Source organism: Myotis nattereri, assembly GCF_964212035.1.
Source record: "Myotis nattereri genome assembly, chromosome: 3".
In the NCBI taxonomy this organism is placed as follows: domain Eukaryota; kingdom Metazoa; phylum Chordata; class Mammalia; order Chiroptera; family Vespertilionidae; genus Myotis; species Myotis nattereri.
Window position 1 is genome coordinate 184,856,446 of NC_138077.1, and position 26,467 is coordinate 184,882,912.

A 26,467-nucleotide genomic window follows, 5' to 3' on the forward strand; every position below is an offset into this window, starting at 1 on the left:
GGTCAGGGTGCATGTAGGAGGCAACCACTCGATGCATCTATCTCACATCAATGTTTTTCTCTTTTTCTCCTCCCCCACATCCCTTCCCTTCCATTCTCTCTAGAAATCAATGAAAAAAATATCCTCACTCCTCAGGTGAGGATATTTTTTAAATTAAAAACAAAAATCAACTGGTATAATTGCTCTCTCTCTTAGCTGGAAAAGATATAGCTTTGAAGAGATATACAGAGGGGGTAAAAACAGATTTATATTTGTGAGTACGTGACACAGAGTTTATTATTGTATTATTCTTTATTATTGTACTAGAGGCCTGATGCATGAAATATGTGCAAGAGTAGGCCTTCCTTCCCCTGGCTGCCAGCACCGGCTTCCCTCTGGCACCCAGGACCCACGCACCCGGGACCCGGGCTTCTCTCCGGCCACCAGCAGGAACCCGGGACCCAGGCTTCCCTCGCAGTCCTGGCTTCCTCCAGAAGGTCATCTGGAAGGACGTCTGGTCTAATTAGCATATTATGCTTTTATTATTATAGAATTGCCATACAAACAACTGTAAACCTACTTTTGCCCCACCCTGTATAGTCCTCTGGTTGTTTTTAATTGAGATATAATTAACATTGCATATTATTCACTCTTTTAAAATGTATAATTCAGTTTTTTTTAGTATATTCACAAGTTTGTGCAGCCATCACACTCATTCTAGAACATTTTTATCATCCCAAAAAGAAACCCTGTACCTATTAAATGGTCATTCCCTTTTTCCCCTTCCCCCAACCCTTGACAACCACTAATCTCTCAACCACTGTCTCTTTGGATTTGCCTATTCTGAATATTTCATATATAAATGGAATCATACAATATATGAACTCATATATGCTTTTTTCTTGCATTATATTCCTTTCATTTAGCATAGTGTTGTCAAGGTTCATCCATAGTTCAACATGTAACAGTATTTCATTCCTTTTCATGGCTGAATAATATTCCATTGTATGAACACTTAGTATACCCATTCATCAATTGATTGCCATTTGGCTTTTAGGAATAATGTAGCTATGAACATTTATATACAAGTTTTTGTGTAGACATATGTTTTCATTTCTCTTGAATATATACTTAGGAATGTAATTGCTGGGTCACAGGATAACTCTGTTAACTGACAAAATGCCAGAGTCTATTTTACAAGCTCAGCTCCTGTCAATTAGCTCTTTAAGCCTCTGTAGTCCTTTTCACCCCTTCAACATAAGAATAAAATCTGAAAATTCCAAAAGGAAGGCCCTGGACAGAGAAAAGGCCAGTCTATTTTATTCTCCTGTGATTATCTATCACTGCTTCTATTTTGGGAGGATAGTGCCATACAGTATTTCTCTCAAAGATCAAGAAAGAATTAGTCTTTCTGATTTAGTGATATCCTAAACTTTACCTTTTGGAATCAGAGTCTGCAAAGTACCTTTCTTTTAATGCTTTGCATTCAGTTGTGGCTATTGTTTAAACTGTTAACTAAATTTAGCTATATTTATAGACATAAACACTTTTTGCAATTTTTTTAAACAGATCTTGAGGATTTATTCTACAAGACTGGCCAGAACATGGATGGGAAGCTGACCTACCAGGAAATTTGGAACTCCTTAGGCTCTGCTATGCCAGCACCAGAGAGTTTGAGAGAGTTTGATGCTGATGGAGATGGAAGATACTCATTCCTGGAGCTAAGAGCAGCTGTAGGCGTCTAGCCTCATTGGGCATATTTAGAAACGGATATATGCCCTGGGCTACCTAATATCTGCTCGCATAACAAAAACAACCCTTCTATTTATCTATCTGTCCTCCAATCCTCCAAACTATTGTAGCAGACACATTGCAACCTTTTAACTTGTTTGAAAAAGCTATATAAAAGTTATTTTTTTAAAAAAGACCATTTTACTTATGATATTCAGAAATCTATGATTTCCTGAAACCAGTATGATCTTAATTCTAAAATTGCCAGACTAAAAGTCAAGCCCTCTTTCTTTATCTTTCCTTTTTTGAGGGAAGGAGACCTTATCTTTTAGAACTAGAAAATGTGTATATAGTAAGAATAAGCCACCTTTTATATTTCACATAAATCTGCCTTAAATTAGCTGCACTTTATTCAGACTCAGAAAATGTCTTTTCTTTAAAAGATAGGCTTTTCTGTGTATAAATATTTAAAATGAAAGAAGAGTTCTGCATATTTTGTGGGAAGTTAGGAGAAATGGTTTGAAACAGGACATGAATAAATGGCTTGTCAAAAATCGCTGATTTGATCTGGTAGCGACTAAAACTAGGCCCATGTCTCCTTCAGGCATCTCCTTTAGGTGCTGCCATGGTGTTTGGTCTGGTGGCCAGAGGAATATATTTAGGGAGTGGATACTGGGGACAGTGCAGCCTCCAGGCACAGGAAAGTAAGATCTATATCTTTGTTTCTGTCCCCTTAGCTAATCGCAAGCTGTGAACCAGAGAGTATTCTTGGCATTTTTATTATTTTTTATCCTATTTCAGGGTTTATGAACATAGAAAGTTATCCAGTGAGGGGATATATTTCCCTCCCTGAGTGAACAGGATTAACACACACACACACACACACACACACACACGCACTCAAGTCTATCTTAAAGCTGTGGCTGACTTCCCCCTCTGATACTATCTCCATTCTGAATGGCAGGGCTGAAGTCCCTGGTCACTGGCTCAGCCTGGCTGCCCAGGAGCTTTAGAGGAGAGCTGTGCCTTTAATTCTGACCCAGGAAACAGATTTTACATGGGGGCTAACCAAGAACCTATTATGTTCCTCTGGGGGATAAGGAAATAACAGTTGTGAACATTTATTTATTAAGTTTCTTCATGGTTATCAGGTCAGAAGTAGTTGGAAGCTTTATGTCCAGAGAATGCCAAGCATAGCAGACAGGCCTGGAACATTGGGCTTTACACGATGGTTTCAGATCTAATGCAAGCAAGTGCAATAGTTTTCCCTTTAAATACTTCCATAGCCTGATACCTCCATGCTATCTGTGTGTGCTGTGTTCTTAGAAGGAGTCTCTGAAGAATACATAAGGAAAAAACTTTGCAAAACTTGGCTGTGCTTAGGCCACGTCAGGGAGAAACTAGAGAAGCTTTCGTAGACTGACTTCTTTAGTGGAACTCATTTCCATTTTAACTTTTTCCATTTTAACTTTGTCCAAGTTGCCCAGTTAGCCATGGATGCAGCCAAACATCCTTAACTGTTTAAGGGCTGGTTTTGTTTTGCTTTTTCTTTATATGATATTCAGCTTAGTGTAGGCTAACCTTGATTTTTTTTTTCTAGAAATATAAAAATTTAGTTAAAGCAAGATGAAGTCTTTTCCCATGAATGTGTCTGCTTACCTCATATGGCTTATGCTTCTCTTTCTTTAAAAAAAATATTTTTCCTTGCCCAACCGAGCTATTTCGCTTTCTTGGAAAGGTTAAAATATGGTATAAAATTAGCACTTTGGGTAACTTGAAGAGTACTCTTCTGGCTGCCTTCCATGCCCACCCCCCTTTTTTAATATATATACCCTGACGGATTTTATAACAACCAAATAACACTCTAGCAATAAATTGAATTATTCTGCTATATTTGTATATACTGTACCATAAATAGTATGTCTACCTGGAAGGTATTTTTTTGAGAACTGATTTATATGAAATATACTTGGGGGTAATGTAGCTTGTCCTTTTTAGTTTCAAATTCTTATTCATAGGCATATACTTTGAGGACACCTTAACTCTTTGTTGTATGTACTTTTCTTTTGCATCAGAGAGCTATCCGTGGAGGAGTCATTTTGTTTTTTAGTTTATCATCCATTCTCACCTCAAGTGTGTGTGGCTAGCATCAGCCCTGAGCCAGGTATATAGTACCATCCTCTCCCCCTACCCAATTTGGCAGAGGTGTTCCTGCTGCCCTCTCAGACTTGAGAATACTCTTGTCACACAGCCTGGGAAAGTGCCCTATCTCCCAGGCAGAACTAGGGCACTTGAACTCCTTTGTTCGAAGTTGAGCAGATTCATTGGCCTAAGAAGAGCCTCAGAAACCTATTGTTCAGTGTTAATTTGGCACTTTTATTTGTAAATTGTCTTAAACTGTAATCAAGCCTCACCTGCCACATCTCAGCTCTGAAAGGAAGGTCGACAGTAGTGGTGAGTTTGGTTTTGGTTTTGGTTTCAGTTACTTTGACCTTCCCACTCTGGCAGCTCCTACTGCTGCTTTCCCAAGTTACCCAAAGCACTGCTGCTTGGTCCTTGTTTTCTTTTGTCTTGTACTATCTGATATAATGTTTACTTAAAGGGCAAAAGTGTTTTGTAGGAAGAAAAGAACCAAAAGAAGAGAGAATCACCTTAGAGATGACTGTGGTGTTATCTTAAGGGCAGAGAAGGGCCTGGCACTTAGGAATGTGCCTCAAACAGCAAAGCTGAAGAACGGACACTCTTCACCTACTGGCTACTGTCCCCCCATTGGCGTTTCCTCACTTTATGTTGCTGGACAGAACACTATCGGCGCCCCCGCTGGTCTTGCCGGTCACAGTTGAAGCTTCTGGCTGTAATGGGCTCATACTCATAATGGCCTGCTGTTGAGTTGTTTTTAGTGACAGCTTTCGTGTGCTACACACCTCATTGGCTTGCTTACCAACACCAGCTAGATGCAGTCCCTCCTTTCATATCCAAACCAGAACACATTTGGGTATTCCTGAGACTTTATAGAGCGTGTATTGTTTGTTATATGAACCTAACCTACCTTGTTGTTTTCTCACATTAAGAAATGTCAATCTACTTTGCTTTAGTGGAGCTATTTTGGTAATGTATAAGCAGTTTTGGTTCTGTTTGGGGAGTGAATTCAAGGTTTCCATGGCTTGATTTGAACTTTGCTTATTTCATATCAGTAATACAACCATTTTAATTTATCTAAATAAAACATTTACTTTTTCTCCTACTGTGTCATGACTAAGGTCCCTACCTCTGGTTACTAAAGAAAAAAATATCTACTTTGAAACCTGATTTTATGGACTTCTCCCTCCCCTTGAAAGCAGAGACAGATTGTGGGCACAGTGTTCAATTGAAGACTCTACCTCGAATGCAGAATTTGGACTGAAGGGGTGAAGGCTGCTTCTTTGGCATCTGTAGGTTGGGAGGGGAGAAGGGAGGTTACGAGTGAGCCTCTTTTCCTGGATCAACCACAGAAGCTCCACTTAGGGCTGTTTTATATGTTGAGGTTCAGTGTAAGAGCATGTTTAAAAGAAATATTCCACTGCCTTAAAAAAAGGGTGTAGCCTTGAAATCCATTGCAAGAGAGAGGCCATACAGGGGCTCTAGCTCTTTTGCACAGAAAAATATTAGAAAAATTAGCTCTACATGGTGGCTAGATTCTGGGATTACACACACACAATCTGGGTGACCTTCCCCCTCATGGAAGACTACATAAAGCTTAGCTCATTTGAGCATCTTACCAAATATGATGATTTCCTTATATCCAAAGTGAAAGGAAAAAATGTATATGCTGGGTCAGACCTGAGCTTTCTTACCTTTAATCTGGCACAAAATAGCTAGTATTATCTTTGTTTCTCTTTTTAGGATCATTTCCAGAAGGTACAAAATTTTTCTCATATAGTGGATCTTACCTTGTGGAGGGGCCATAAATCCCTTTAGGAAAAGATCTTTTTTAAAAATTGGATACATTTCTGTATATTATTTTAGGGGCTTCACTTCCCCCAAGCCATTCCATGGATCAACTTAGTTCCACCCTACATACACAGAAATCATTTGCCAAGTTTTTTCTAACCAGATGTATCATTACGGAAGGGACACCAGGGTGGATGGTTGGCAGATGTAAATTTGAGGCCTTGCTCTGCAATCCTATATAATAAAGAGGTAATATGCAAATTGACCATCACACCCTCACACAAGATGGCCGCCCCCATGTGATCACAAGATGGCCAGCTGGGGAGGGCATTTGAGGGCAATTAGGACAGCAGGGGAGGGAGTTGGGTGTGACCAGACCGGCAGGGGAGGGCAGTTGGGGGCGACCAGGCTGGCAGGGCAGAGCAGTTAGGGATGACCAGGCCAGCAGGGGAGCAGTTAGGGGGTGATCAGGCTGGCAGGCAGAAGCAGTTAGGAGCAATCACGCAGGCAGATAGGCGAGCAGTTGGGAGCCAGCAGTCCCAGATTGTGAGAGGGATGTCCGACTGCCGGTTTGTGGGATCGGGCCTAAACCGGCAGTTGGACATCCCCCAAGGGGTCCCAGATTGGAGAGGGTGCAGGCTGGGCTGAGAAACACCCCCCAAGTGCACAAATTTCGTGCACCGGGCCTCTAGTATAACAATATAGCAAATGCCCTTGAGAACTATCTCTTCATCTGTAAGTGGAGGGTCATTGGCAGTGTTCTTATATTAGAAACAATGTAGAGACAACCCCAACTCAGTACACATACATGTTAGCAAAGAATGTGATTGAGCCAGCAGTGCAGTGTGGCTCATGGATCTCAATGACCTGTTTTGCCTGTGACCTGTCCCTGTGAATCACCACAGTTCACACATGCTCCACAGCTATCACTTTGTGGCAGCTGTGCTTAATGTCTCACAGAATGGCAGTGCCTTTGGATACCTATCCCAGAACCTAGCATACATTTTTGGTCTTAAGTAAAAACTGGGTAGAGGACTGTTGAGCCCCTCACAAGTACTAGTTCAGTGTGTTTTCCCACAACCAACCCTCCAATTCCCATTTGTGTTGGTGATTCTCAGTGACCTTCAATTTGGTTTGCAAATTGTCCCTATCAAACAGGGCAAGGACTTTGCCCTCCTGACAACAAATGAGACACCAGGGAGCCTGGGACGTTTTTTAATCTTTCATAATGTGACATCCAGATGGGCCCTAGCTTGTGTCAATACCACTTCCGAGGTTAGCTCTGTCCCAGTACCTCCAGCTTCCACACTCCGTGAAAGGAGACTACAATTCTGAAGCAAAAGGCTTGGCATTGAAGCAGTGGTCCCCATGGGCCAGTGTGGGGAGGGAGGGGGAGTGCAGGTTCCTTTCAGGACAAATGGCCAAAGGATAGGAGACGGAGTGGTTCAGCATTGGAGGTAGGTTACACAGGGAGAGGGCAGAGGGCACCTCCTGAAAGATGGGAATCGGGAGTGGGGAGCTGTTCTGGGGCCGAGGCATTGGGGAAGCTAGGGGAGGCTGTGGGACCAGCTGCAATGCAGGTTGCGGGGGGACAGGGGCCTCCACCTTGGGGCTGCTTTGTTGAGCAGCATAGCTCCTACCCTCAGTGCTCTCCAACTCGCACAGAGACTCTGAAGTCTGGACCTCAGTCTCGGTCTTGGAGACAGTAGGGGAAGGGCCCATGTTGATGGCTGTGTTCATGCCATAGTGCCTTCGCTTGTTAATCCAGTACAACAGTGGGCTGTAGGCGAATGTAGTGGCTCTCATCACCTTTACCCACTCCTGGGCACGCTCTTCCCGCCGCAGGTTCTTCCTCCAGTGCAGAAGGAGAATGCAGCCACCAGTTAGCACTGAACACAGCCCCAGGAGTCCAAAGTACAGCGAGATCCACACTAAGGCAGTAAGAAAGAAAAAGAGGCAAGCTGGCTGATAGCCCTAGCTTGGGGCCTGAGTTGTTTCTTATTCCTCTTCTTAACCCGTTCATTAGTCATTCCATCCACTTAACCACGCTCTTCATTCCTTCCCTCCCTCCTCATTGACTTAGCATTCTCTTAGTCAAAGCTAGATTTCCAGGGAGCTTAAGAGGCCCCCCTAGCCCTTTATAGATAAGGAAAGCTAGAGGTTGGAGGGGAGCATGGCCTGTCCAGGCTTAGTCAGGCCTCTGTGCAGAAGGAGAATGCAGCCCCAGGAGTCCAAAGTACAGCGAGATCCACACTAAGGCAGTAAGAAAGAAAAAGACCTGGACCCATCCAATCCACCAGATGGAGAACCTCACTAAAGCCAGGCTTATCAAGGAAGTAAAAGTTTAACAGTTGACAGGGACTCCAGTGTCCCATCCCATTCTACCCATTCCATTGTGATGGTCCTAGGGTATTCATAGCACCCCTGTGTCCTCAAGAAATCCTTCATTTTCTAGAGGAAACAGTAGCTTAACTGCTTAGCACTCCTCCATGCAGGACCCACCACACACACCATCCATGCAAAAGGTCGCCCCAAGCTAAGGGCATGAAGCAAGGATCAGGAATAGGAGGGTCATTTACCACTAGGGAGGCTCAGGTCCTTCGGTTGGGAATCCATCAGGTCCAGCTTTGGTACCTTGCCTGTGGCCCTGGAGAGAGGGAGCTTACCTACCCATCTCTCCAGTTACTCTGAGTCCTTGACATGCCCCGGCCCCATTGTTTCCTAAGGGTGAGGTCACTGGATTCTGAGCATTGAGCATGCGGGGGGCGGAGCTTGTGAAGTCTTGGGTTAATGATAGGGACTTCATCTAATGGTGCCATACTGTATGTCTACCGCTTCTATCAGGGGCTGGCCCAGCCACTGAATTGTCTGCCCCCTACCCCTTATGGTGAACCCACAGAACAGCCCCAACCCCGGGAAAGGGCCCCAGTCCCTCAGGGACTTATCCATGTTGCTGGGCATTAAGGAACAGTGGGAAGGGTGGCAGGGAGCACACACAGCTTTGGGCAGCCCTGCCCTCAAGATGTCTGTGATCCAGCTGTCCGAAGAAAACCTGCTCAAGGGAACGAAGTGAATAATGCCTCCTTTCTTGCCTCTTACAATCTTATTTTTGTTTCGTTACCTTCCTTCAACAAGTGGTGTTTATTGGGCACCAGGTCCTGTGGGAGCTCCCTACTTTCCGGCCCTCCATCCTTTCCAGCCTCACCTTCCTCCCCATCCTTCACTTACCTCTCCCTTCTGATCAGACCAGACTCCTTAGCACAGCCTGCTTGCTCACATCTCTGGAGTTTTGCTCATACTGCCTCTACCTGAGTGCACCCCCCCCCCCCCGCCACTCTTTCCCCCACTGAACTCCTGCTTATCCTTCAAAGCTCAGCTCAACTCCCAGACTCTCTGACAAACAGTTGTTTCCGTTGGCTTCCCAGAATGCAATCATCCCCAGTTTGAAGGGGTTTTGAGTGGTGTCTAGTACCAAGCCCATCAGATGCTTGAGCCCTGGAGGTAGATCTCCCCTACCCAGCAACTCATCCCCTGGGACTTGCTTGGGTCAGAGACTTACTTGCTCACACCTCCTGGGGCAACTTGATCCATGTATGGGTTGCTCAGTTAGAAAGCCCTTCCCTAATTAAGCTCAAGTCAGCCTCCCTGTACTACCCCTGGGCCTAGCTCAGCTTTTTGGCACCATTTAATCACTTTCCTCTCTGTGGCCCCCCAGCATGTGACTTGGGCACTATTCAGCACGATTTTTTTCCAGGTTTACTTAACCCTCAGCTTGCCTCATACCCCACTGGCTCCTGCTTTGCAGTCTCCTTGGCTGGTTTCTCCTCTTTTCCCTGATCGCTAAATGTTAGCATGCCCCCAGGCCTTAGCCCTCTATCTACATTCACTCCTCAGTGACCTCATTCAGACTCAGGGATTTTTTTCCCTTTTTATTGAATTTATTAATAAAACTATACAAGTTTCAGGTGCACAATTCTACAACACATCATCTGTACTCTGTATTGTGTGTTCACCACTCCAAGTCAAGTCTCCATCCATCACCATTGATCCTCCCTCTACCCTTCTTACCTCTCTCCATCCCTTCCCCTTAGACTCATAGCTTTAAATATCATATATACACCTATATATACCGATAACTAACGGCTTTTATATCCAACCCAGACTGTTCCTCAGAACTCTAAACTCATTCACGGAATAGTCCAGTTGATGTCCCTACTTGCCAGTCTATTAAATGATCTCAAACTAACATGTCCCAAACTAAACTCCTGATCATCCACCCTCTCACCTACTCCAGCCTTCCTCCTCTCCATACATGGTAACTCTATCCTTCCAGTTGTTCAGGCCAAAGCCCCTATGTCATCCTCAACTCCTTTTATTCTCTCACACCCAAATTCACTCCACTAGCAAAATCTTTAGGCTTGCTTTCAAAAGCACTTTCCTATCACTGTCACCTTATTCTAAACACCACCATCTCTCACTTGCGTTATGAGTCTCCCCATAGGGTGACCAATCATCCTAGTTTGCCTGGGACTTAGGAGGTTTTCAGGACATAGGACTTTCAATGGTAAAACCAGGAAAGTCCCAAGTAAACCAGGACAAACTGGTCACCCTTAGGAGAGCTTCCATCCTTGCGCCCCGGCCCCTCCCATACCCTACATTCCACAAGCAGCCAGAATGACACTTCAAAAAATAGACCATGTTACTTCTCTGCTCAGAACCTACAGTGACTTCCCATTTCACTCAGATTCAAAACCAAAGTCCTTAACCAAGGCCTTCAAAGCCCTGAGCAATCTAACTACCCTTCTCTGTACTTCTTCACACAATAACCCCCTTGGTGTCCACACGCAGGGCAACAGGGCAACATGCTCCTGCATCAGAGCCTGTGCACTTGCCATTCCCTGTATCTGGAAGGCTCTGCCTCTAGATATCCATACAGATCATTCCCTCATTTCCTCAGGTCTCTGCTCAAGTATCCCATATCTCTATTCTCCTTTTTTAACATTTAAATTCTTTATTATTTAAAGTATTACATATGTCTCCCTTTTCCCCCATTGACCTCTCCCCAGGTGCTCCCACTGCCAGCACATGCCCTCACCCCTCTACTGTCTGTGTCCATTAGTTATGCTTATATGCACGCATACAAATCCTTTAGTTGATCACTTACCCTCCCCCACCTACCTTCTGGGGTTTGATCATCAGCTCAATGCTTCTATGTCTCTGGGTCTATTTTTGTTCGTCAGTTTATGTTGTTCATTATATTTCACAAATGAGTGAGATCATGTGATATTTATCTTTCTCTGCCTTATTTCACTTAGCATAATGCTCTCCAGGTCCATCCATGCTGTTGGGAATGCGAAGAGTTCTTTCTTTTTATAGTAGCATAGTATTCCATTGTGTAGATATACCCCAGTTTTCTAATCCACTCATCTGCTGATGGGCACTTAGGCTGTTTCCAAATCTTAGCTATGGTAAATTGTGCTCCTATGAACATAGGGGTGCATATGTCCTTGCTGATTGGTGTTTCTGATTTCTAGGAGTGGGATTACTAGGTCAAGTGGGAGTTCCATTTTTAATTTTGAGGAAACTCCATACTATTTTCCACAGTGGCTGCACCAGTCTGCATTCCCACCAGCAGTGCATGAGGGTGCCTATTTTAACAAATAGCATGTATCATTACCGGACATGATACATTTATTCATTGTGTCTCACAATAATCGGTGATTACAACCGATTAAAGGACCTTCGATGCAGAAGGCCAACTACTACAGCAAGTGCCAGGAGAATTTAAAAGGGAGCAAGCACGACGAGGACTAGCAGACCCGAGCGACTTTCCAGAGGAGACTTGGAGAGCAGAGGCTGCTGGTACCCAGCCGGCGGGCGTGAATCCAGGAGGGCTCCAAGGAGGAGGCGGGGCGGTGGAAGGACATGCGGAGCCGGCGGACGCAGCGGGGCACTGAGACCCTAACTCCCACCCCGCCCCCTTCGCCCGGCCCGGCTCCCGGAACCTTGAGCGGGCGGAACTTCGAGTCCGGAGCGCCGGCGCAGCGGACCCGGAGCGCGATGGAGCGGGCGCGCGGCCCGCGGGCCGAGGCCGACGCGCCAGAGGACACCGAGGAGGAGGTGGAGGAGGTGGGGGCAGCGATGGCTGCCGTGGTGGCGGCGGCGGGAGGCGCGGGCCCGGCAGTCCTGCAGGTGGCGGGCCTCTATCGGGGCCTGTGCGCGGTGCGCAGCCGCGCCCTGGGCCTGGGGCTCGTGTCACCCGCGCAGCTGCGCGTGTTCCCCGTGCGCTGCGCCTCTCACCAGCCCGCGGGGGGCGACGGCGGCGGCAGGGTCGGGGCCGAGCTCGAGGCCAACCCTTTCTACGACCGCTACCGCGACAAGATCCAGCAGCTGCGCAGGTGCGGGCTCCCTCGGCGGGCGGCGGGCGGGGAGGAGAGGCGGCCGTGGGCCCGCGGTTCCGGTGAGCCTGGCGCCTGGAGTGCTCCCCGTGGCCCTGCGAGGTGGGCACTGCCACCGTCCGCACGCAGAGGCCGCATCCAGGCTCAGAGAGGGAGATCACTGCCTCGTCCCCACAGCTAGTGTAGCGCTGAGCGTCTCGCAACGCCTGGCTTTTTCTCCGGGGTCCGCCTGGGGGCCTTAGTTCTCAGACTCCAACAGCCTTTCCCCAGCGGGCAGCTCCAAGACACCCGTCCTTAAAGAAATGGGAAAAGGGAGCCGTCCGGAGAAGGACTTGACTTGCTCGCGGTCACATACGGACCCAGCTGAGGCCTGGGAGTAAACCCTCTCCAAGGTGAGAAAGCCGAGCATCAGAGAGAGTGAGAGACCTGCCCGAGAACACACAGCTGGTTGGCTTGCGTCTGTCTCGGAATCCAGGGTTCCTAACCATGCCCTCAGCTTCCAGATGGAAGGACCCGGGGTTAGAGGACGTTCAGGCGGGTGCATGGGGGCCATGGTAGGGTCTGAAGAGTCAAGTGGAAGAGCTCAAGGCGATCAAAGGTGGAAATTACAGGGCCCTAGGAGAGAATTTGGCAGGGTGGGCAGACAGTTGTCTTATGGCAGGAAACCAAAGACTAAACACTGTAACTTCTTAGAGTTCGGTCTCATCTCTCATTCCACGACCTTACTTTAATCCCCCGTCGTATTCACCTGGACTCTCGCTGTCATCCTCTCCCTAGTCTTCCCCGCGTCTTGGACCCCTCCATCCCAGTCTGTCTCATTGCTACTACGGTGACTTTTCTTCTCTTTCTGAAAGAATGATGGAATAAATGAATGACTGTTTTTGCTCTTCTTAAAACATCATTCAGATATACTCACATATTTGCCTTCTTTAAAACCTTTTCTTGGCCTGCATTTCCCTTCAGCCTTTTCTCATTGATCTCTCTCACAAACAGGCATGTCCGGAGAGTTGCCTGCTCATACTCTGAATATTCCACAACTAGTCTTCGTTCTTACCCATGGACAAATGAATGACTGGTTTTACTCTCCTTCTCCACTAGATCACTCCCATCAGCATTTACACATACTGCTATGGGAACTTTCCACTGACCTCTGGGTAATGTCCATATTCCTTCGAGCTCTTACGCTGTGAGCCTCGTCTCCCTAGCTTTATTACCAAAACGCCCTTTGGGCACTGTGGGTTACCACAAAGGAATACAGGAATGGGATTGGGGGGATATTCCAGCTAAAGGGAGCAGCAAAGGTACAGGGGCATGAAACCACCTCAAACCATTTGGGAATGTTTGAGTAAAATTTCATCATATTATCCATAGCATTTTACTATACTTAGTTACATGTCTGGATAGAAGCTCCTTGAGGTGGGGACTCTGTCTTAATTATTTTTGTATCCATAGAGCCCAGAAAGGTAAACAGCAAGCAAGGGATAACAAAGTTTGCTGAATGAATGAAAAGGAGAAAGGGTAAGTTCTAGAACAGTGACGGCAAACCTTTTGAGCTCGACGTGTCAGCATTTTGAAAAACCCTAACTTAACTCTGGTGCCGTGTCACATATAGAAATTTTTTTATCTTTGCAACCATAGTAAAACAAAGACTTACATTTTGTTATTTATTTTATATATTTAAATGCCATTTAACAAAGAAAAATCAACCAAAAAAATGAGTTCGCGTGTCACCTCTGACACGCGTGTCACCTCTGACACGCGTGTCACAGGCTCGCCATCACTGTTCTAGAAGCAGCTGAGAGACAAGTCGGGGAGATGGGAGGGAAAGCTGTGTGGATACAGAAAGGAAAAGACCACAAGGTTGAGGTCGATGAAAAGGGAGATGGAAGCAGGGTCAAAAAAGAGTCAGTAGAACCTGGGCCAAGTTAAGGGAAGAGGCAAAATAGGGCCTGGCCTTAGGACCCAGGACCAAACACATAGGAGGATACCATGAGATATCTTAAAGGGACTTACAGCCCTGACTGGTTTGTGCTGAGTCATACCCACAAAAACCTGGGCTGTTAGAGTACTAGCCACAGGTGTGATGTGAGCCAGCAGCAAGACAGGGCTGTGTGCCCTGTTGACTCTGTTCCAGCCCAGAATCTGGGTTTTACATCACACTCTGTGCGGTGAATTGGGAGGATTTGATCTAGCTCCAGGCCCACTGTATCTAGAGTGTGGACAGAGCAGGTCCACAGTGCGGAGAGATTCACAGGTCACATACAGGAAAAGGGGTCTCAAAAAACTGAAGAAATTTTACCTGGAAAGATAAATATAAAGGATGACATAATAGTGATTTTCACTCATATAAAAGGAATTAGACATTTTCTCTTATTCCTGAGGATGAAAGATACAGAGATAAATTTAGGCTCAGAACATTTTAATAATAAATGACGCCCAAGGCAGGAGTACACAGACTCACTGCCTAAGCCACCCCTCACTGTCTATCCACTCACCATGGGAGGCCCAGGTGTGGTCTCCCTGGTTCTGGTCCTTGTGGCCCTCGCCGGGCAGTTGCCACACCCCACTGGGCAGGACCACTGGAGCCACTCTACCCAGGAGCTGGCCTAACTACAGAGGGAAAGGTACACTCAGGACATGGCAGTGAGGGGAGTGGTGTTAATATCACCTCTGGAAAGGAGTGTTATGGAAGAGACACCCCTCCCCCCCCCCACAGTGCTTTGACCAGCCAGGCTTCCACCAGAGAGGTGAGCAAGACATGCTTGGATCTTACAGATACCATCCATGACACTACAGGTCTCATGGCTGAGGAGCTGGAGTATTCACCAAAGTGTACAGAGCCAAATATCCCATCATTGGCTACACAGCCTGAAGAATTATTAACAAGGATGACAGCCCCAACCTGGACTTCAGGCCTGAAGACCAGCCCCATTTTGACATAAAGGAAAAATTCTGACGTTCCATCTGCAGGAGCAGGGTGTTTTTTTTTTTTTGAGAGAGGATCAGGGAGATACTCAGGTGCTAAATCTGCAAAATAGGTTGGCCGAAGCCTCTGAATCACCTACATCTGAATAAACAGATGTTTAACATGAGGAGAAGATGTCCAAGAACTAGATGTGTTCAAGTAAAAGCCTGACACCTGGTAGGAATGTTTTTAGATTTCTGCCTGAGGAGGTGGCCCAGCAAGATGACCTTAAAGTCCCCTTCCCATCTTGAGAATTTGAATTCCAAGTACCCAGAGTGTAAGTGCCTGAGGGGCCAAGGTCTCTGTCATCCTGGGAAATATTCTGCAGGAGAAAAAGGTTACACCAGCCTTTTGAGGATTAACAGTAGTTGAAAAACCAGACAACTTTGTCCACTTTGATTTGTAGGCGTGTGCTCAGGCCTAATACCTGAAGGCAAATCCTTCAGCCTCTGAATACCTGTGTCCCCTCTCTGTAGAAATGCAACATGTTACTTGTTCTTTCCAAATCTGAAAAGGCTCCAGTGGTTTAACTGGTTTACCTTTAATCAGGTCTGACCCAGCTGCGTTTGAGTCTCGACTAGAGAAGCGCAGTGAGTTTCGGAAGCAGCCTGTGGGGCACTCCAGGCAAGGAGACTTTATCAAATGTGTGGAACAGAAGGTAAGACCTGTCCCTTTTTGTGTTATTGGCTCACCAGTGCTCTCCACCCTCACCCCAACCTGTATCCTGGAGTTGGGCTCATTAATGGGTTAGCTGGATGAATGGAACGGAGCCCCTCTCTACTCAGCTCAGTCTCCATCCATAAATGGTACCCTACTCTTTCTGGCACATCACTGTGGTCATGGAGATATAGAAGGATGGGAATGGTAGTCTCTGCTCCCAGGGATGAAGTCGAGTGATCAAAGTAAGGCGCACATGGCAGTGGGCTGTAGAGAGCGGGCAGCAAAAAAGTGTTTAATAGCTATTGTTATCCCTAAATAAGAATCAAAGCTGGGGGAAAGCATGTTGAAAGCTGTGTATAGGAAAGTCTAATGCAGTGCTTTTCCAGCTTTTTGACCATGACCCACAGAAAGAAATATATTTTACACTGTAATTCAGTACACAGATAAGTATATGATTGTAACCGAAACAAAATTTTTATAAAACAATGCTTTTGCTACATGCAGTGTACTCTTATTACTTATTTTATCTTTTTAAAACTTTGGCCACTAAATAGGACTTCAACCTATGATTTGAAAAATACTTATCTAGGATGATGCACAAAACTAGTTGGAGTGGGAGAAGCCAAAACCAGGAAGAATGTACAGTAGTCTAGGTGTGGGCTGTGTGATCTGAAATAAGGTAGTTATAGTGGGAATTTGGGATTTGACATTGTATTTTAAAATGAGAGATGTTTCTTTTACTTGGAGAATAACTTTTTTTTGCTTTGGGTATCCTAAGTTTTAAGAGAATCCACCCAGTGTTTTAATAAGTGTAATTAGAATCAGAGCAGTAATTAGTGGGTTAATCATTGTAAGGTTGGGGAGCAAATTCAACCTTCTATGACAAATATAATTTACAGCTTTATGTGAACAAACAACTCTACTACAAATATTTTAACAAATATAATTTACCATAATAAACTTATAGTGCTAATAATAGTTCTTTACTGTATTATGAGCTCTCAATATTATATGGGAAAGCTCTTTGCCCCTTTTTGTAGACAGAGTTAGAAATTCAACTTTATGATAAGATGCAGAATAAGATTTCATTATATTATGGCAACTCTTAGGTAAATATTTGCTTACAGTCTTTCTTATCTAGTTACTCAGAGGAAGGCTAATCACTCCATTTCCAAAGCCTCGTCTTTACTTTGAGTCATTGGTTTCTGTCACATGAGACCCAACATCCTCTTTTGCAATAATTTTTTATTAAAAAATTTCCCTTTTCTACCCTGAAATAAAATGTAGACAATATAACCCACCTACACACATAGTTTCAGAGGTGAAAATATCAATATAGTGCCCTAACTATAAAATAAAGGAAAGTATTTTTAAATAAAATTCATATTTTAATGTGTCAGTTCTTGGGCACAACTATGACCTAATGCAGTCATCAGAGGCTTTTACCTGTATGTGAAATCACTGTGAATGACATAAGCAGCAAAAGCTGACTGGTGCAGGGGTATTGTGTTGGTAATTATAAGAATTCCCAAACCATGAGCAGTGTTGTAATCAGTGACCCTAATGGGATTCCACAATATAGTCTTCTCTCAAGTTACATAGTAATTGCGTTTCTGAAAAATTTAGTGTTTATTAAAGTCGTGTTTAAAAAAAAAAATAGGAAAGGAAACAGAGTTAGATTTCAGGCCCAGGTAATAGAAGGAAGGAAGGAAAAGAAGGAAGGTGAAAAGGAGCGGGGGAGGAAGGGAAGGAGGAAGGAAGGAAACAGAGTTAAATTTCAGGCCCAGGCCATTATAAAAAGGTGTTTCACTTACAAGGATGTCTGGCTACACTGAGAAGTTGTCCAGGATGAGGGAAGGTTCTTCATTATGTCGAACTCATCTGTAAATTGCAGCTCATTTAGCATCCCTGTCTCTCCATAAATGCAGGTGTCACCATCCAGTCAATTATTGTGATAAAAAAAGTTGTCTCCACAGATTTCAAAAGCATCTGCAGGGGAGTAGTAATGTACTCATTTAAATTTCTTACTAAGTGCTCTTAAGACTTGGGCACATAGTTTCAATTATAATTTTAATTACCTTATTTCACTGGTTCTCAAGTTCACATTTTTTTTCACATTTTAACATCTTCAAAATTGCCTTAAAATTAATCATATATATATATATATATATATATATATATATATACACACACACACACAGATATATATACACACACACATGTAATATGCAAATTAGGCCGGGATGCCATAACGGTCATGACCAGCTCAGGAGGAGGGGCCGGGCATGGGCCCGGAGCCTGAGAGAACAACACACGGGGGGCACAAGCCCACACAGGGGTCCAGCCCCCAGCAGCCCCGTGGCCGCAGTGTGCCAGCAGTCCTGCCTCTGTGCGGGAGCTGCAGAGGAAACGCCTTTTCTGACCGCTCATTGGCTAAGCGTGCGGTACGCCACTCGCTTGGGTAATAAGAATCCAAGAAAGTGATCTAGGGTTTTTCCACCTCACTCCTGGAGGAAAAAACGAAGGTTTGCTGCTGGAGGGGCTAAGAAATGTCATATCCTGCCCTAACCAGTTTGGCTCAGTGGATAGAGCCTCGGCCTGCCAACCATAGGTTCTGGGTTCAATTCTGATCAAGGGCATGTACCTAGGTTGCAGGCTCCTCCCTGACCAGGGCCCAGGTCAGGGCTCATGCAGGAGGCAATAATCAAAGTGTGCCTCTCACATTGATGTTTCTCTCTGTCTTTCCCCCCCTTCCCCGCTCTCTAAAAATCAATGGAAACATATCCTCAGGTGAGGATAAAAAAAAAAAGAAAGAAATGTCATATCCTATGAAAGACACATCTTGAAAATGCCTAAAGAAAGTTGTAATTTTTTCGTGGTCAAGGGACTGGAGTCTGTGTTGATGAAAACACCTTGGCGGCTGTGGCAGCTGGCAGTGGCAGCAGCAGCGGGGTGATGGGGATGGCGCCTTCCCCTGATCAGCCCAGTTGCCTCCCGAGAGCGGGCCTAAGCCGTGGAAGGACAGCATAGGATTTTAACCTCTGTTAATAGAGACTCCTGTTCATAAGCCATCAGTAGGGCAACTCCTGAGAGTTCCTGGACTGTGAAAGGGGGCAGGCTGGGCTGAGGGGGACCCCTCCCCCCCAGCACTGCACTAATTTCATGCACCGGGCCTCTAGTGAAATATAAGTATAGTGTTATTGTTTAATTGGCATTATTTTCTAATACATAAAATAATGGTGCTTCTTCAAATCTGTGGTGTCTTTGATTAGATAAAATGCAATAAGTTTAAATTTTTTATTTCTGTAAGTAAAAATGGAAATGAATGAACTGGAGGGACATAGTGGAAAAAGAATACACCAGACTTAGTCATTGAAAAGTGAAGGCAGGTGTGCAAATGGAGGGTTTTGTTTCTTTTGTTTTCACAATACACCTAAAGGTGAGTAGTAAGAAAATGAAATCAATTCTCTTTTGTATGTTTACATACGAAGGAAAGACTGCATTAGAACGTTGTCAGTGTAAAGGTCTGACCAAAAAGACCAGGGTGTACCCAAATAGGTTTGCCTATACCAGTCTTTTGTCTAATTTGTGGGTATGAGTTCTATGGGCATAATTTATGAAAGGTTTGGATATATTAAAGCACAGAGTAATGAAAGGCAGGGTTTTATGCAGAAATTGTTTTTCACCTTCAAATCCCAGGTGTAGCTTGTACTCCTTCCCTCTGAAAGGCATGATCTTGAACTGAGAAACTGAGTGGAAGACTCACTCAGAACAACCCATGCCCACTATCAGAAACAATTCAAAATAGGATTTCCTGACTGTGGCCTTTATCAGAGATAGTGGATTAAGAGAGAAAATAATCACCTTCAGTTGTTTTTGGCCTTTTTTAGGGGACGTCTAATTCGATGGAAGAAGTATTAAGACTGAATACTAAAAAAACTCTACAGTCTGCTGAGGATATCTGCCATCAGAAGTGCTGTCACAGATAAGAAACAGCCTTGGCAAATAGATCTTTCCATTCCTTACCTCCTCTGAGGCTCACTGTGGAGCAGATCAGAGAGTGGAACACAGAAAACCCAAGCAGCCTCAATTTGGGAAGGAGCCCCTTACAAGTATACCCATAATAACAGGCATAGAATACTCTCTCAGTACTAGTAAATGCTGGTTATTAACAAAGGAATACTTTCTCATCTGTATCTCAGAAGCTATGTCAAAAAAAAAGTTGTTTCACAACCAACAACTCTTATGAACAGTATGTACAGTTACTATATGGAGTGGAGAGAGATGAGTTCTTAGGTACAGAATTACTAAATGAGATATTGGGCACTTCACTATCTCAGTGGTCTTTATCTTCTGAGTGAAGTATAGATTCATGTCTTGTCTATCATATATTTCAGGCAAACACTTTGGGGAAACAGCCTATGAGCAGAGGATTCACTAAGGACAAGGTAGGTTTCTAATTAAATACCCAGGTTTAAAACTACATGTAACATCTACTTATATAAAACCCTGAGTGTAACGCGTCACAGCCGAGGCTCAACCAACGGGAAGGAAGTCAGTCCTGCAGGGTTTGTTTTGGCAACAGCTGTGCCCTCCCTGAGCTGTTTCCCGAGCTGTTTCCTGCAAGGGTGAGGTTTGAGGCAGGAACCAGCCGGCCCTCGGAGCATGGACGCACTGAGTCCTGGGTCCTCTTAGCAACAGCTGCACCCTCCCTGAGCTGTTTCCCGTAAGGGCGAGGTTTAGGCAGGAACCGGCCCTCGGAGCGTGGACACACTGAGTCCTGGGTCGCCTTGCCAAGGGCTGCGCCCTCCCTGAGCTATTTCCCACGAGGCGAGGTTTGAGGCAGGAAACGGCCCTCGGAGCGTGGAGGCATATCTTTATAAAGTTTTAGTACATTATATTAGAGGTCATGGTGGTACTGTTTTACCCACAGCGTCTACAGGAATTGCTGCAAATTTACTTCTCGGTGGAAGCACCTTTCATTCCAAATATAAATTACCCATTCCATTAAATGAAACTTCAATTTCTAGATTCGATATAAACAGTGAAGTTGGTAAAACTATTAAAAAGGCCCAACTTCTCATTATTGATGAATGCACCATGGCATCCAGTCATGCTATAAACGCCATAGACAGATTACTAAGAGAAATTATGAATTTGAATGTTGTATTTGGTGGGAAAGTTCTCCTTGGAGGGGATTTTCGACAATGTCTCAGTATTGTACCACATGCTATGCGATTGGCCATAGTACAAACGAGTTTAAAGTACTGTAATGTTTGGGGATGTTTCAAAAAGTTGTCTCTTACAACAAATATGAGATCAGAGGATTCTGCTTATAGTGAATGGTTAGTAAAACTTGGAGATGGCAAACTTGATAGCAGTTTGCATTTAGGAATGGATATTATTGAAATCCCCTGTGAAATGATTTGTAATGGATCTATTATTTGAAGCTACCTTTGGAAATACTATATCTATAGATAATATTAAAAATATATCTAAACATGCAATTCTTTGTCCAAAAAATGAGCATGTTCAAAAATTAAATGAAGAAATTTTGGATATACTCGATGGAGATTTTCACACGTATTTGAGTGATGATACAATTGATTCAACAGATGATGCTGAAAAGGAAAGTTTTGCCATCAAATTTCTTAATAATATTACTCCTTCTGGAATGCTGTGTCATAAATTAAAATTGAAAGTGGTGCAATCATCATGCTATTGAGAAATATTAATAGTAAATGGGGTCGTAATGGTACAGATTTATTATCAAAAGATTATGACTGAACATTATTGAAGCTGAAGTATTAACAGGGTCTCCAGAGGGAGAGGTTGTTCTGATTCCAAGAATTAATTTGTCCTCATATGACACTGGCCTCCCATTTAAATTGATTCAATGACAATTTCCTGTGATGCCAGCATTTGTGATGACTATTAATAAATCACAAGGACAAACTCTAGACTGAGTAGGGATATTCCTATCTGAACCCATTTTCGCACATGGTCAGTTATATGTTGCTTTCTCTCAAGTTTGAAGAGCATGTGACATTACAGTTAAAGTTGTAAATACTTCATCACAAGGGAAATTAGTCAAGCACTCTGAAAGTGTTTTCACTCTTCATGTGGTGTACAGGGAGATATTAGAATAAGTTTAATCACTTTATCAGTCATTGTTTGCATCACTGTTGTTTTTATATCATGTTTTTGTTGTTTTCATATCATGTTTTTGTTTTTATATCATGCCTCTGTTATATCCTTTTGTTACTGTTTATTAATACATTTTTATATTATTCTCATATACATTTTACTAATTTCCTTTCATCTCTCACACTTCTATTATAGAGAAAGGGCAAATAGCAATATTAAAGTATTTCCTCTAATTAATTCCCTTTTAATGTGCATGAATTTCGTGCACCAGGCCACTAGTCTGTAATAATAAAAGCATAATATGCTAATTAGACCGGACAGCTGAACAACCTTCCAGAGGAAGCCAGGGCTGCGAAGGCCGAAGCAAGCTGCCGCAGCTGTGAGGACCAAGCCCCTTGCACAAATTTTATGCATTGGGCCTCTAGTCTATAATAAGAGACTGCAAATGTGAACATGTTTACTGTGGTTCAGTGATTTTGTGATTTACCAACTGTGGTGATGAGAAATATTCTATGAATTTTTGTGTCCTTGGTGTGACACCTAACATAGTGTGGATCCTGGGGATATTAGAGGAACTATAGTGATACCTTTTTGTCCTATAGGAATTTGTTTTAAAAAATCAAATAAAAACACGTTTACTCTGTCATTTAACTTGCAAATAGGAGCAACTCCTGGCAGAATGGCAGTTAAATTAAAGATAACCAAACTTTCTCCTCTTACCAGTTGCAAAGTGCTGCAGTGCTCATTGTGAGGGTGAAGGATTTAGGAAGTACCGGTACCCCCCAAGAATAGAACTGCAAAAACCTGCCCAGGCTGGGGGGGCTCACTTCTTTGCACATAGGAGTTTTCTTACACTTGTTCTCTGCTTATTGAGGATCTGATACACATGTTGCTTCCCACAAAGCTTACAGATAGTTAAGCTGCTTTGTTTTTTTAAATTGTGGTGTTAATTTCCTTTTATTTTCCCTTTCAGACTCTCAGTTCAATCTTTAACATTGAGATGGTGAAAGACAAAACTGCAGAAGAAATAAAGCAGGTATTGAGTGAAAATGGGTGGATGTACTTTATGAAAATGTGTGCTCTGTGAACCAAATCTGAAAGTAGAAAGGACCATAGATTTCCTGACACCTCTTTCTAGCCAAAATGAAAAGTGGCCATGGATAGAAAAGTGATGAATTACATGAAAAATAGTGGCATAAGAAAACTTATCTTTCTTGGTCCCACTTCTGCATATCTAATCAACTCACATTTCCCCTTTCGTCTTCATTCCTATTGTCCACATCTTATTTAAAATCATTGCTGCTCTATACCTGGCTTACTGTACTACCTTTCTAAATAGGTTTTCCTGCTCCTATTTCTCCCACTCCCCTTATCATATCCTCACCAGTTGATTCCTCTTAAAGTTGTGCTCTGGAGAAGCATAATGTATTGGTTAAGAACAAAGACTCTAGAACCAAGCTGCCTATTTTAAATCCTAGCTCTCCCACTTACTAGCTGAATGACTTTGATAGTTAACCCCTTAGAGCCTTACTTTCTCTATCTGTAAAGTGGAGATGATAATAGTACTTACCTTATAGAGTTACTTGGGAAATTAAATGAGTTAATATTTGTAAAGCACTTTAAACAGTTCCTGGCACAGAGTAAATGCTATATTTGTGTTTTTATTTTTTTTAATTTATTTTTTAATATATTTTCATTGATTTCAGAGAGGAAGGGAGAGGGAGAGAGTGATAGAAACATCAGTGATGGTAAAGAATTACTGATTGGCTGCCTCCTGCACACCCCACACTGGCATTGTGCCTCCAACCCAGGCATGTGCCCTGACCAGGAATCAAACCGTGACCTTCTGGTTCAGAGCTCTACGCTTGACCACTGAACCACACCAGCTGGGCCTTCAAAGCACTCTTGATCTGTCCTGCCTCTTTGGTCATTTCCCTACTATTTAAATGCTCATGTCTATGATTCTTTTCTCTAATTCTATCTAATAAAGAGGTAATATGCAAATTGACCATCACTCCAACACACAAGATGGCCGCCCCCATGTGGACACAAGATGGCCGGCAGGGGAGGGCAGTTGTGGGCAATCAGGCCTGCAGGGGAGGACAGATGAGAGGGACTAGGCCTGAAAGGGAGGGCAGGTGGGGGCGATCAGGCCTGCAGGGGAGGGCAGTTGGGGGGAACTAGGCTATCAGGGGAGGGCAGTTGGGGGGAACCAGGCCTGCAGGGGAGGGCAGTTGGGGGCAACCAGGCCTGCAGGTGAGGGCAGTTAGGGGCAATCAGGCCAGCAGGGGAGCAGTTAGGCATCGATCAGGCTGGCAGGGGAGCGGTTAAGGGGTGATCAGGCTGGCAGGCAGAAGCAGTTAGGGGCAATCAGGCAGGCAGGCAGGCGAGCGGTTGGGAGCCAGCAGTCCTGGATTGTGTGAGGGATCCCAGATTGGAGAGGGTGCAGGCTGGACTGAGAGACACAAACCACACGCCCCCCCCACCCCCCCCATGCACAAATTTCGGCACCGGGCTTCTAGTTAGATTATAATATGCTATTTATTGGCATTTCTGTAGTTCCATGAGTTGTGTTTTAGATATATTGAGAAAATCAAAATAATAAAACCAGTATATGTGTCAGATACTGTTCGTGCTTCATATGCACTATTTCATTAAATTCTAATAACTACTTTGTAAAGTAGGTGCTATTATTCCAAATTTACCACTGAGGAAACTATAGCTTAGAGAGATTAAGTAACTTAGTAAGTGGTAGAGCTAGAGTTATTTGGGGAATTAAACATGAGACTCAAACCCATGTCCATTTCACTCTGCATCATATTCTTTTATGGGAAGTTGTGCCAATTGCCATGGCTTCTTTTGGGTGCTGCATCATTCATTTTCAGCAAACATTTATTGAATACCTATTAAATGTCAGTCTCTGTGCCAGACATAGAAATAAATGAGAGAATCCCCTACTCTCAAAGAGCTTTAACCTGGTGGAAGGACAGCACAGGATTTTAACCTCTGTTAATAGAGGCTTATGCAAAGTCTCAAGGAGACCTCAAACTGCCTTTGGGAAGAAGTGCCAATGGAAAGTAGACACCAAGCATGTCCTTTAGTGGGGAAAAAAGCCAGGCCCAAGACTCCTGATCATATGACAAATATCATTTAGACCTATAATCTTAGATACAAATTTGTGTTTGTTAAAATAATTTTGAGTGACCAAGGTCAACTATGTTAGGAAGTATCTACCAATCTCATGTATTTCAGCGTTGATTCATAAACTACCTACTAATATAAATTAAATAAAAATAAGTAGGATATGCTATCCTTAAAATGAGAAGACAGTGTTCTGACATGAAAAATAAAAACAAAGCAACCTTAGGCTGTACTGGTAGAGTGATTTACCCAAGTCCTAGGAATTAGCAGTCCTTCTGTGCTCTGTGTTGGCTAGATCACATTTTAATGGGAATGTTAACAAAGCAGAGCAGCTTTAAAGGAGGCTGGTCCATTCTTCAACACCAGTTCAGATGTCACTTTGGCTATGATGTCTTCCCCTGCTTCTCTGCCTTTGCTAATGTTGTCATTCTCTGCTTGGGATGTTCTCTTATCTTCTTCCCTACCTCTTTGTCTTCCCAGACTCCCTGTTCACCTAGCTAACTCCTGATCATTTTTTAAGATACATCTCAAGTGTCCTCTCCTCTAGCACTCATTCCCTAACTTGGGTTAAGGGCTCTTTGTTGCCCTCAGAGCACTTTGGCTCTGGTTTGCATTGTAATTCTGTTGTGCTAAGCACAAACCTAATCATTTCAGCTCATCTTCACAATAATCCTGTGAGGGTGATACTATTGCTGTTTTACTGATGGTTATATTAGTTATTTTTCAGTAACTTGCCTAAAGTAGCATAGCTAGAAAATGATTGGAGCTGGGATTTGTATCCAGACCTGCCTGACTTCAGACTCTGGCTTCTGAGTGACTGATGTCCTACTCTCTGAGAAGGCCCACAATTGGCTAGGGATTTGGGGTTTGGGGAAGGAAAAGAGAAGATATGAAAAGAAAAAGAAAAAAAAGAGCTTGTCTATTATATATAAGGCATGTCTTGAGAGAAATGATTAACAAGGTCATAGACTCCATTTCTCTGACAGGAATTTGTTATTAAGAGTTACAGTTTAATTATCTAGAAGAGTAGATGGTATTAAATCTTTTTGTAATCATGTACTAGTAATAAAAGAATTATTCTGGGTTTTCCTCTCTGTTATCAAATTGTATGTTACTGTGAGTAATGAAAGCTGTCATCATTTCTTGGTGCAGGTTGAAAAGATTACCCACATGTCACAGACATATTCTCTTTTTTGTACAGATTTGGCAGCAGTATTTTGCAGCAAAAGATACAGTCTACGCAGTTATTCCAGTAAGTAGTTTGGAGGGAAAATGAAAGTGTTATAGCATGAAGGTCAGGTCTCTAACCTTAGCAGGCAGTTGGCTTTACTTTTCCTATGTTTATTGCCTCTTGAGAACTTACGCTTATAGCTCTGAGGGTTTTTATTATGCCCTGAGTACCAAAGATTGGAAGCTCCATATGGTATATTTATAGCTCTTGTTTTCCCTTATTCTGGTTTAAAAATGTCTCTTTGAGTCGAGTCTCTGACAAGGGAGCGTGGTGTAAGTTCATGTT

General features: G+C 43.7%; 3 protein-coding genes across 4 annotated transcripts in view; 2 read left to right on the forward strand and 1 right to left on the reverse strand.

Annotated features, from left to right (window-relative positions):
• The window catches only part of EFCAB14 (EF-hand calcium binding domain 14), a 39,925-nt gene extending 34,970 nt beyond the window's left edge, over window positions 1-4,955 (forward strand). For both annotated transcript variants that reach the window (XM_081087977.1, XM_081087978.1), the window contains one exon: window positions 1,549-4,955. In XM_081087977.1, coding sequence (XP_080944103.1) covers window positions 1,549-1,724 — 176 coding nt within the window. In that variant the 3' untranslated portion in view covers window positions 1,725-4,955. The remainder of the gene's footprint in view (window positions 1-1,548) is intronic.
• Window positions 4,956-6,897: 1,942 nt separating this feature from the next.
• On the reverse strand, window positions 6,898-7,540 carry TEX38 (testis expressed 38). Its single transcript, XM_081085597.1, has one exon. The coding sequence runs from the start codon at window positions 7,444-7,446 to the stop codon at window positions 6,964-6,966; it is 483 nt and encodes a 160-aa protein (XP_080941723.1). The 5' UTR covers window positions 7,447-7,540; the 3' UTR covers window positions 6,898-6,963.
• A 4,152-nt stretch (window positions 7,541-11,692) lies between these two features.
• ATPAF1 (ATP synthase mitochondrial F1 complex assembly factor 1) overlaps window positions 11,693-26,467 on the forward strand; it is a 31,643-nt gene continuing 16,868 nt past the window's right edge. The window contains exons 1-5 of the mRNA XM_081085596.1: window positions 11,693-12,038; window positions 15,553-15,661; window positions 20,061-20,111; window positions 22,784-22,846; window positions 26,153-26,203. Coding sequence (XP_080941722.1) covers window positions 11,701-12,038; window positions 15,553-15,661; window positions 20,061-20,111; window positions 22,784-22,846; window positions 26,153-26,203 — 612 coding nt within the window. The 5' untranslated portion in view covers window positions 11,693-11,700. The remainder of the gene's footprint in view (window positions 12,039-15,552; window positions 15,662-20,060; window positions 20,112-22,783; window positions 22,847-26,152; window positions 26,204-26,467) is intronic.